The sequence below is a fragment of the Peromyscus eremicus genome, chromosome 11 (genome assembly GCF_949786415.1).
Source record: "Peromyscus eremicus chromosome 11, PerEre_H2_v1, whole genome shotgun sequence".
In the NCBI taxonomy this organism is placed as follows: Eukaryota; Metazoa; Chordata; class Mammalia; order Rodentia; family Cricetidae; genus Peromyscus; species Peromyscus eremicus.
The window spans coordinates 60,332,268-60,344,685 of NC_081427.1; the positions used below are offsets into that span (position 1 = coordinate 60,332,268).

General features: G+C 43.6%; 1 protein-coding gene across 5 annotated transcripts in view; it reads left to right on the forward strand.

Moving 5' to 3' along the window:
• Nucleotides 1-12,418, forward strand: part of Rasgrf2 (Ras protein specific guanine nucleotide releasing factor 2) — a 225,863-nt gene that overhangs the window by 117,983 nt on the left and 95,462 nt on the right. For 3 of the 5 annotated variants that reach the window (XM_059276403.1, XM_059276407.1, XM_059276405.1), the window contains exons 15-16: nucleotides 415-674; nucleotides 10,314-10,421. In XM_059276403.1, coding sequence (XP_059132386.1) covers nucleotides 415-674; nucleotides 10,314-10,421 — 368 coding nt within the window. The remainder of the gene's footprint in view (nucleotides 1-414; nucleotides 675-10,313; nucleotides 10,422-12,418) is intronic. The other 2 variants (XM_059276404.1, XM_059276406.1) reach the window with 1 other exon arrangement.

Here is a 12,418-nt window from a genome sequence, read left to right on the forward strand (position 1 = left end):
TTATTATTGTTGCTATTTATGATGATGATGATGATGATGATGATGATGACGATGATGCTATTCTTAAGCATTAATGTACCTCTGGGTTATTAGATGTTTTGTTGACTCAGTAATTATGGACCAGACCTAAGTTTGGCATACTTAACAAGACCCACAAAGATGGAGTGCTACTGGTCTTTAAAGACTTTACCACACCTTAGTGGCAAGGGATCAGAGGGCCTGAACAGTGTCTGTGTTCCCCTGGCAAGGGCATGTGCACCTGGAGCGTTTAGATTAAGGAAAATCCAGCAGTGGACATGAAATGCCCTCAAGGCCTTCCCATGCAGATGAGCTGAGAGTGTGTTCTTGTGTGATATCTGAGACATGTCTTCCTTTGGCTACAATCTATTAACAAGCCTTTGCTCTTCGTTTTAGGTCATTAGAGTTGTTTTTTGCCACGAGCCCCAACAACAGAGGTGAACATATGGTAGATGGGAAATCCCCACGTCTATGTCGAAAGTTCTCCTCCCCACCTCCCCTGGCTGTGTCCAGAACATCCTCTCCAGTGAGGGCCAGGAAGCTGTCCTTGACGTCTTCCTTGAACGCAAGGATCGGAGCCTTGGACCTGACCACATCATCGTGTTCTAGCAGTCCCACCACCCACAGTCCTACAGCATCCCCACCACCTCACACCGGTAAGGTACCACTGGATCTTAGCAAGGGGCCTCTCTGTTCGAGAGCCAAGTGCAGAGGCTGTAGGAGCGAACACAGCTGGACCCCATAGGGATCTCTGTAGCCAGCCCAAAGGAAGTATGCCAAGTGTCTTCTCCAGCACATTGACACGATCACATTCCACACGTGCAGCTGCCTGATTTCCCACTATTGCTTCTGGAACTCTCAGTTTTGTTTTGTTTTTGACCGTTTTCCTACTTCTGCATAGAAAGTAGAATGGATACAATGTCGGTTGAATAAAGAGCCTCCCTGCAGATTCTTGCCCGGGAGTAACAGGGAGCAGCAAATTTTCCCCATTCTCTATGGTCAGAGGCTAGTTGTAGCTAGTCATCCACAGAGGACTGGTACATGAAGATCATATTACCGGAAAGCTCTTGGATTTGGGGAAAGGCTGGTTATCTAAAGAGTCTGCCATGATATTTTGTATAAAAGATAAGCCTTGGACACCCTTATCTAAGCACGTGGGCTCAGGGTTTCTTCCTTCTCCGTTGTCTGAATGAAGGACCTGTCCCTCCCAACCTTTACCTCCTGAGTGTGGCCTAACCCAGAAGCACTAAGAGAGTTGAAGAGCTTGGTCATGGCGGAGGGGCCATTTCAGGTCACACTGAAGGTACAGTGAAACAGAGCAAAGCAGAAACAGTGTTGATTTTCTACAAATTTTGTTGATTTTAAGCTAGGGTTTTACTTTGTATCCCAGGCTGTTCTTCTCAAATTCATAGTAATCCTTCTGCCTTAAACTTTCTAAGAGCTGGGATTATGGGCATGAACTCACCATGTATGGCTGCAAAATGGTTTTTTGAGTGTGAAGTATGTCGTATAAATTCTGGTATACCTTCTGCAGTGGCTTCCCATTGCATGTAGAATTAAGTACATTTCTCCTTCTAAGGTCTGCAGATCCTACAAGACTTGCTGCTGATTCACAACCCATGTTCTTCACATTCTCTCATCTATTAGGCCATCATCACAATGATTTCCTCTTGGTGTCTTTGAAATCCCTTGGTTGGTCCTAGGAGAGGACCTTTGTAATGTCTTTTTTTTTTTTTTATGCCAAATGCTGTTTATTGAAGGAGGGAGGAGGCCTTCAATACAGGCTTACAGCACAATGGGAGAACCCCAGAGGGCAGAAGTTCGCTACCGATGTTTTACAATCTTGCATCTAAGCTGTTAACGCTCATTATGCAGGATACACAGACAAGGAACTTCCCTTAAGCATTCAGGAGGGTGGAACCTGGCAGGGAATTAGCATAGGGAGGATATCAAGGTCAAGGTCAGCAAGCAAGGCAACAGTTACCCAAAACGGGGGCCAGGACCCTACAGGTCCCCCTTTTACTAAAAAATGAGCTTCTGACTTAGGTTGCATGGGACATGAGCAGGTCACCTTACCCATCATGGAGATGCCTGCCCAGGCCACACATGCGCTCTGTATTAGGTTGGTGAGCGCCCCCCAGGTATTACCCATCTCTGAATACTCATTATCATACAGGCTCAATTGTGTGTGAACTGCAGAGTTAACTGCTGCCAAAGATCTCAAAGTGGCACTGGGCTTGCAATCTGTGTGTTCGACATAGAAAAGACCAACAGAGGTCCTATCCCCCCCATAGCCAGTAGGCTAAAGGCAACTGAGCCATTCCCTTCCTTAATGAGCCTTACTGCAAATTGGAGTCCTTGTAAGATGGTATCCCAAAAGCAAATGGAACTTGAGTTTATAAATTTATAATTTTCAAAGCCAATCAAAATGTATATAACTATTGAATTAAATTTATCATGACCAATAGAATGAAAGATTAACTAACTGTGGTAGCTACTTTTGCTGTCAGGGTCTCCACTGTGCTAGCTGTAGTAAGCTATTATGAAATGGTAATCCCAGAAACAGTAGCAGCAGTGGCCGCCATTGCTATAACAGCAACAACAGCAGCAGCAATGTCAAATTCTCTTCTGGAGTGTGTGGACATCCACTGGCATGGATACAACTCCAGTAACATGAACCACCAAGGCCCATTTTTCTTGATCCCAGCATGACTTAAGCTGGCAGATCTTCTGGAGAATCCAACCTCATGGCAACAGTTCCTAGGCTTACATTAATGCTTGCCAAAGCTGGCTATGTTGGGCTCTCAATCCCCATTGGCATCAGAAGGGTAGAGTTTTTCATGAAGACCCAATAGCTCTCTGTTATGTTGGGCTTCAGAAGCCTTTGTAATGTCTTTACCTGTGCAAAATCCATGGGATCGATGGCGTTGTCTAGCTTGTTCTCCTCAGTATCTTCCATGCCTTGGCCAGGAAGTAAAGGTTGCTGAAGTGAAGGGATCACTCAGGGAACTGTGTCCTCCGGTATAATAGCTGATATTGACTATCAACTTGATGGGATCTAAACTCACCTCTGGAGATGCCTTTGATCGGTTTATAGACTGGGCTAAATGAGATGGGAACACCACCCTAACTGTGGGGAGCACCACCCCAAGGGGTGGGGTCCCAGACTGAATAAAAAGGAGAAGTGAGCTGAGGGCCAGCATTCTTGCTCTGTTTCCTGACTGTGGACACACAGTGAGGGGCTACGTCACATCACCTTCCTACTGTCACAACTTCCCTTCCTCCATGGACTGTAGCCTAGAACCGTGAGCTGAAATAAACTTTCCCTTCCTTGGGTTGCTTTCGTCAGGCATTTCGTCACAGCAATAGGAGGAGCAGCAGATACAACCCGTGCACTGCCCCGTCTTCCTTGGGGCTGCACACTGCAGGGCTCCAAACGCAGCCTCTTATTATTTTTAAAATCCATTGTTATCATGAAGAATATAAGCAGGTCTCACAGCTGCATTAGCAACGAGCTTCTCTCCTTGTATGTAACTGACTTACTTATTGAAGATAACATAAAAATCAGGCAATAAATCAGGCGGTGCCCAGATTTCAAGGAGGGTCACCCAGATGGAGGTCCAAATCCTTGCTTTATTGTTTGCTGGAAGCATCTATGTGCTCCCTCAGATCATTTGAATGAGCTTGCCGGGTGAAGTACTTAATGGAATTTTAACTGGAGTGCTTGTCATCATCCAAAGTGGTATCTTTTTTTTTTTTAAAGAAATTCTTTAAATTGACAAGTGAGCAATTAAGAAGGAAAAAAGGGAGAAGATAATTAAAAAGTCATTAAAACAACAAGCTTGGCAAAATCATGATGAATTCTTGGAAATAATGAGGCAATAACTAGCTGACATATGTAACTGGGGCTCTACCCAGTGCCACTGTCTGCTCACCTCCGTGGAGGGAGTGACGTGGGCTTATCTTAACCCTCCCTGGGGCCACAGTGGCCTGGGTGGTCAGGAGATTCCCAGGACATGGTGGGTTCTTTCCCCTCCATTACCAGACTACAGTGACTAGGAGGAGAAGTCTGTATGCTCATGTTCTTTGGAATCAGGAGCACTTTAGGGAGCAAGGCTTTAGGTGTCAGCTCCTCATGGCTCCCAGAGCATCCTTTGGTGGATCTCAGAGCTGGATTGAGGTCTGCTGCCCTGTGTGTGGTCAGGCCTGCTCTGGAGGCTGAGCAGATACCATGTGTGCTCCCATGGCTGGAACAGTTGTAGGGGGGAAATAGCATGGCACCCTACTCTGCCTATGTGGGTAAAAGACACCATAAGGGCAGGCGGCATAAGGGTGCAGACAAGATCGTGAAGCTGAAAACCAGCGGAGGCTGTGCCTTGCTGAGCATAATCAGGGGGTACCTTCCATATGAGCCAAGAGAGCCCAGTGACTTGAGGGAGGAGGCAGGGCCACGTTCTGGGAAATGAGACTGTCACACAGGTGTGGGTGAGCGCACCTTGGAATGACTGTCCTTCCTGGGGGCACAGCTGCTTATGAATAGCCTTCCCCTGCTTTGATACATAAGTCCTATAAGCAGAACTTCTGGGTCTTCCTAGGACATCCAAACACTGAGACAAATGAAAACAAAAGTCCTCCTGATGTTTTTTTTCTCCTTTCTTCCTTTCTTTTTTACTATTCCAGTGCTTTTAAGTTAAGAAAGCTGAGCAAATCAAAAGCATTCACCACAGATCACTAGAACCTTTTCATCTTGGACAGCGAACTCCAGCTGTTGACCAACACCTCATCCCCATCCTCTCCCCTATCCCCAGCTTCTGGAAAGCACCATTCTAGTTTCTGTTTTCTGGGAGTCTGTTGGAAGTGAAATTGTATTGCTTTTGGCTTTTTGTGACTGACTTACTTCATCTTAATGGCCTTAAGCTTCTACCATGTCACATGTAATAGGATTTCTTTAATTTTTAAGGAAAATATTCCACTGTGTGCTTTTGACATTTTCTTTGCCATTTATCCCTCAGTTGATGTCTGAGGTACTTCTACATCTTGGCTACTGTGTACATGAGTACACATGGACATGAGTGCAAATATCCTGATCTCAGTTCTCCTGGGAAGCACACGCAAACACCTTTTCCCATAAGTACACACACCCACACCCACATGTGCATACACACACACATACTTGAGCACACACACGTATATACAATCACACACATATGCACACACATGAGCACACATGTATCACAAGTGAGCTTGCTGGGACACATGCTAATTCCGTTTTTAATTTTTGGAGGAATGTGCATGGTGAGTGCACACTTCACGTTCCGAGGAGTACAAAAGAGTTCCACTAGTGCTTGCTAGTTTTTTATTTTATTTTGAAATAGGTTTCATTCTAGCGGGTGCCATGTAAGAAACCTTCTTTTCTTTTTCAAAAGAATTTTCAGAAACATTTTAATTTCACTATCACCTATCAGTATGGATGTGAATGCTTCTTTGTGTCTTCATGATGGTCTAAATACATTCCTTCATTCCAGTGGCTCTCATGCAGTGCACCCTACTCCCTGTGATTGGGTGATCATATCACACTGCACCCCACTCCCTGTGGCTGGATGATCCATATCACACTGTACCCCACTCCCTATGATTGGATGATCATATCACACTGCACCCCACTCCCTGTGATTGGATGACCTATATCAGCCTGTTGTAGTGAGAACATAACATTTTGGTAATTGCGTTGTGTTCTTTAGTTCTGATCTTCAAACTCAAGCCTGGAGTGCACAGCATTGGTCTAGGATGCTTGGGACACTGTTTAGGATGAATAGCTTTTTCCCTTGGAGCAATAAGCTAGAAGACAGATATTAGGGCCTAATCTGTTTGGTATCTTCTTGCTGTGTAGAGTAGTAGAGGGGTAGAAGGCCTCTCAGGAGCAAGAGATAGGGTCAGAGGAAGGAAGCTGAATTCATCCTTCTATAAGGAACCTGCTCTCTCCAAATAGCGTAAGACTTTTATGAGGGCAGAGCTTTTGTGATCTGATCATCCTTGGAGGTCCCATTTCTCAGCATCCTTGGAAATCCCACTTCTCAGCACAGTTGGGCTATGGATTAATCTTCCAGCATGGGTTGGAAGATTCAAATAGAGTGAAGAGATTCTGAAAAAATGAGAAAAAGTAGTTCAAGCTCCCAAGTGAAGCTCCTTGTCTGCTTCAAAGCCTTCCCATGTGACAGCCTTGACTGTTCACATCCTGGGGCTGGCAGGTGGAGAGGACCGGGGACAAGAGGTGCTCATTCCCACAGTACAGAATTAGCAAAAGTGAAGGCACAATGCCCCCTTTCTCCTGGGTTTGCCTCAAACAAATGATTTAGAGTGTATTTTAGGAGTTGGTTTCTCTGGATGGTAAGAATTTAGCAGAACTATTTTGCAGTTTCAGCTTATGGTGTGCTACTGTTCCTCTCCCATGCTGGGTGCTGCAGAAAGTCCAAGTTCTGTGGTTGATGAGCTTCCAGAGGCAAGGCTCTACTCCAGAAAGGCCAGTTCTCCTGCTTCAGGGCTTCCCAGGCACAGCTGCCTGCTAACATGGCCCCCTTAGCTCTTCATACCCTGAAACCCCTGCCTTCATCCTTCTGTTAAGCACTTCTTTACTTTTGAATTTCCTTCCCCTTTCCATTGCTGCTTTCAATTCCTTTTCGTATGTTTATTTCTCGCTCCATCCCTAAAAGCATTTAAGATAGTACTCAAACAGACTCAAGGCCAGACACATCAGATTCAAGATAAAATAAGTAAAGAAATCAGGTGTGAGGATCGGGGTTACATGGTCTACTGTGTGATCCGCTGAGTCCTGGAGTCCCCTGACTTTACTTCTGAGTTTCTTGCCTGACAGATGGAGGCAGACATTAATGCAATGATGTGATTCCCATTAAAAGCTGAGAACATCTTGTCTGTACAGGTTCCTCTTTCCTGGTCACTGGGACTTGATCAATGGACCCTCGCAGTAAGAGGCTTAGAATTAAAACTGGTATCATGGTAGTTCTGTGGCATTTTTCTGAATAGATAAGACTAATCAATTATAGACTTGGGTTTTTTTAAATTTTGCATTAGTAGATGAGCGATGTTGGGCATGAATAGCTTTATAGAAGACACGATTGAACACTGAGACATCAGCCTGACAACTCAGAGTGTGTATGGAGATATATGCTTGTGCATGAGTGTGCACAGATGCATGTGATGTCTGTGTAGGTCAGGATGCCGCTCTGTTCCCCTTGTGCGGTCTTGAAAAATTCCAAATGGCAGGGAAGTGGAAGATGGGATCTCTCTTTAATTTGAAAGATGTTTGCATGTGCTTTGCATAACATTAAGAGTCAGAACAGCTGGCAAACTCCAGTGCCAAGAGTTGCTGCATTTTTTTGCTTTGCACTTCAGAATCCAGCCCCGCACCATCTCACGGTGTAACATCTGCTTTACCCACGGTGTCCAGAGGGAACCCAGGTCTCTCTTACTGCCACCCACAGTTTTAGGGTAAACTCATTGAAATCTGCTGGTGACCATTGCTGATCTCATTGTCACTACAATGATAATGCCAGTTTTGTAATCTTTCAAGAAAACTTCAAGTGGCATGAAGAAAAAGAAGAGGAATCAAAAATACCCCTCAAAATAAACAGAGTAGCAATTTTTTTAAAGAGATAAACAACTGAATCTTCCCACAACCTGGTCCGCAAATCTGTTCGAGGCTCATCTAATAGCCGCTGGTGTCTTCCTGTCCTTCTACTAGGCCATTCCGACTTTCTACCCCCAGATGTTTCTAAAAAACACCTAGAAATTTCTCAATGATGGGTTCTCTATGAAAGTCAAGCCCCTGGCAGGCAAGGCAGGAATGAAGAGCCAAATGGTTGCCAGCACAATTGCCGTCCCTTACCTAATCCGGTTCCCTCAGACCACGATTACGCAATTTAGCCACCCAAGCGAGCTTGCACAGCCCACAACACCAGTGTCTGTTTCTGTCTCCATAGTTTGAAAATTGCCTCTCTGTAGGCTGAAAGCGCTCCTGATTTTAGCATTTGTTTTGAGCCCACATCTGCCTACGTGTCCTGTAGGCAAAGCTGTTTGCACAGCACTTTGTTGAAAGTGAGCAAGCCAGGAGAAAGTGCTTCCCCAATCCACCGGGACAGTGTGGCCTTCCGTAGGTGTGTGCTAGCTTGCACTCTTATTTGTGTTCCTGCCCTTTCAGGACGCTGAGGTCCTATCCAGTTCTCTCAGTTGGATTTGTTTTTTAATAAAAATTAATGCATTGCTGATTAAAGTTTTCCTTCTAGCCTCCAATGAATGAATGCGTGCTTGAATTGAACCAGGGATATGCATTTGATATTCTGCTCTGCCTTCCACAACAGATGCTTCCCATTACCGAACTTTGAAGGAGCTATTTAGAAAATAATAAAACTAACAGCTAAGCACTGGGTTGGTTTTTTTTTTATGCATCTTGCCAGCTTTACTGTAATTATGTCATTCCAGAAAAGATTCTAACCACTTCCTTTCTCCAGCCCTATTGCTTTCCAGAAGATCAAAATTGTGGCCGTATTTCTAAGGGAGTAAATAATATGCAAGTTTAAAAATAGCTTTCCATGAAATCATTACGGGTTTTGGAATGTTTGTCCAGTAAAACCGTGAATGAAAAGGGAAGCAGCTTAGCTGACCAAGATAATACACAATTAGTGGAAATGTCACTGAAATTTAATCAATGGGAGTCAATTAAGGACCTGATTAAAAAGCAAAGGAGGATCTGATGGATGTAAATTAATTTTTGGTCTACCTTCCTTTGGAATAATACACATGTGATTATTGTTTTGCCTGCATAAGAAATTGGGGGAAGGCATTTAGAAGCACCATCCCCATAGCCCCATCCATGGCCCCAGAAAGACAAGTCTCATTCTTCAGATATCAACTGTTACTCAGAGACTCCAATCATTTTAAACTCTCTGTAGTTCATTGAAGAAATTTTCATCTGGGCTGTAGTTTAGAGGCAAGGCTTTCACAAAACCTGTCCAAAAAAGAAATTTCACTTGCTTACTAGTAGTGATGCACAGCTCTCCCCCAGAGCTAGTCAACACACCTTTCCAGGATGGGAGAGGATTGCTCTATAGCTGTGTTGTCCAAAACTATAGTTACTAGCCATTGGTGGCTACTAAATCTTGACATGACTATGTTAGTGGGGAGTTAAAATATGATTTCAATTTTAGTTCATATAAATGTGTTATCCAGACATTCTGGGTTAGTGCTACCATGTTGGGGAGTGCACCTCTAGTTCTAAAGAACCCCTCTCCCTTGAGCTTCCTGAAGGGGCAGCCTAGGCAAAGAGGAAATCCTACTGTTGATTCCAATTTATTTCTAATCTGAAAAGGTTGGTTTTTCTGTTCCAAGACGAACGACATTATGGAAGGCAGGAGATCCATTGAGCATCTCCTGTTCTCTTTACCCCCCCATTGCACTGGACAGAGAGGCTGGCCAAGGTCAGCCCACAGGCTCACCAGATCAGCAGATCTCAAGCCTTGTTGTAGAATATTATTTTATTAAGGTGTGTTACTTTTGTTTATGTTGCATTTGTTTAACTCTGTGAAGCTGTGTTATTTTGTCTGTCTAAAACGCCTGATGGTCTAATAAAGAACTGAATGGCCAGTGAAGAGGCAGGAGAAAAGATAGGTAGGGTTGGCAGGCAGAGAGAATAAGTAAAAGTGGAAATCTGGGAAGAGGGAAGAAGAAGAAGTAGCCAGAGAAGGAGGAGGACTCCATGGACTAGCCACCCAGCTACACAGCCAGCCACAGATAAAGAAAGAAAGAAAGAAAGAAAGAAAGAAAGAAAGAAAGAAAGAAAGAAAGAAAGGAAAAAAGAAAGAAAGAAAGAAAACGATTTACAGAAATAAGAGAACAGGAAAAGCCCATAGGCAAAAGGTAAATGGGATAAGTTAAGGAAAGTTGGCAAAAAACAAGCCAAGCTAAGGCCAGGCATTTATAATTAATAATAAGACTCCATGGGTGATTTATTTGGGAGCTTAGTGGTGGTCCCCCTCCCCCCAAAAGAGCAAAGAGTAAAGAGAAAAAACAACCAACAACAAAACCTGGCTTGTAAAGATCCAAATTTAAATTACATTCTTAATGTTCTGCTGAGAAGAATGACTTGATTTCTCGGGAAAGCACTTTAAATGTGTAAGCCAATATGAAATACCTAGTATCATTAAAGACATTTACATTTCCATGGATGATATTGTCAAGGTGCTCTTGAAATCACAGACTGGGTCACATCCTGTGTTTTCCAGCAGCTGTCCTGGAGTCTTCACCAGCCGACCGAGCAGGGGACTCCACAGAACTGTCACCTTGCAGATCCCCCTCAACTCCCCGGCACCTCCGATATCGCCAGCCTGGAGGTAAGAGCTCAGATAGAAATTCAGAAATACAGAAGTCATCTTGGGCTTTTAGATCGGTGTATTGCTTGGTCTTAGTTATAAAGACTGACTAGAAGCAGGTAATGTTGCATAGGTCCAAGGAGGGGAAATTTCAATGATTAGGAAGCCTATTTTCAGTCTGGCTAATGAAATTTAGCCCATCATTGTGATGTGTACTGTGCAGAAAACAGGATGAAATGTATGTCCTGGAGATGGCTAGTTGTGGGATCAGCTTCTTGACCCCGAGTCCCAGTGTGAGCTGAATGAGCAAGCTTGGGGAAACCTTATTAGAAATTCTTATTTCATATAAAATAAGGCTCAGTTGACTGGGACCCCATCATTATTAGTGGTAGAACCTGATATATTTTTTTCAGTATACAGTTATAAAAATTATGACATATGATTCCATAGTTTGTTGAAAACACAACAAATATCAGCTAATTGGAAGAGAAACTGCTCAAAAAGCAGAAATATTTTATCTACTTACTGCTCAAATAAATATATTGAAATCAGGGTCACTTTGAAATGTCTCCTTCCCCCTACCCCTTCCAAAGCTGATTATTTCAAGCCAGAAGAGAAAATTATGGAACCAGATTCACTCCAAGTAAACCCAACAAAACAGAGGTCTGTCACTCCTCCATATGGGTCCTTGGGGATTGAACTCAGGTTAACAGGCTCAATAGCAAGCAGCTTTGAGAAAGTGTGTGTGTGTGTGTGTGTGTGTGTGTGTGTTATGTGTGTGTGTATGTGTATGATGTGTGTGTATGTGTATATGGTGTGTATGATGTATGTGTGTATGGTATGTGTATGATGTGTGTGTGTATGATGTGTGTGTATATGGTGTGGTGTGTGTGTGTGTGTATGATGTATGTGTATATGGTGTGGTGTGTGTGTGTGTGTGTGTATATGATGTGTGTGTATATGGTGTGGTGTGTGTGTGTGTATGGTATGTGTGTATGGTATGAGTATATGAATTGTGTGTGTGTATGTGTGTGTATGATGTGTGTGTATGTGTATATGGTGTGTATGTGATGTGTGTGTATGGTATGTGTATGATGTGTGTGTATATGGTGTGGTGTGTGTCTGTATGGTGTGTGTGTATGATGTATGTGTATATGGTGTGGTGTGTGTGTATGTGTGTGTATATGATGTGTGTGTATATGGTGTGGTGTGTGTGTATGGTGTATGTGTGTGTGTGTATGGTGTATGTGTGTGTGTGTGTATGGTATGTGTGTATGTTATGAGTATATGAAGTATGTGTATGTGTGTATATGGTGTGGTGGTGGTGGTGGTGGTGGGGTGTGTGTGTGTGTGTGTGTGTATGGTATGTGTGTGGTGTGTGGCCTCTCCCTGAGCCTGAAGCTCACAATTTGCTAGATTGGGTGGCCGTGTAGTTCTGAGACTCTGTCTACCTCCACCTCCCAGTGCTGGGATTACAGGTGTGTCTGCCAGGCTGGCTTCTGTGAGTGGGTACAGGAGATCTTAACTGGTTCATTGTGTTTATGCAGTGAGCATTTTACCCACTGAGGTAGCCCCAGCCCTACATCCTTTCAGTTTTAAATGGCTGCACTCAATTCATCCTTCCTGTAGGATGGGACTAAACCAAAGGCCTCGCACATGCTTAACAAGCATTCAGCCGTTAACTGATAAATTGTACTGAAAGCATGACGTAGAGTCTTCTTAAAATAGTTTTATGTTGAAATATAATTCGTGCACCACAAAATTTTTCCTTCTTTTTAAAGTATGTAATTCATTGGATTTTACACACTCAAAAGCCCTGGCAGCCATAACCACGGTTTAATTTTAGAACATTTTCAATACCCTAGAAGAAATCCTATAGTCATAAACAAACTCTCCCATTTCTACCTCCCTCTGGTAACCACCATCTCTGATTACTATGCTTTGATTCACCCATTACAGACATTTACAAAAGGGAATCATCAGTGGGGACCTTTATAATGGGCCTTTTCACTGAGCAC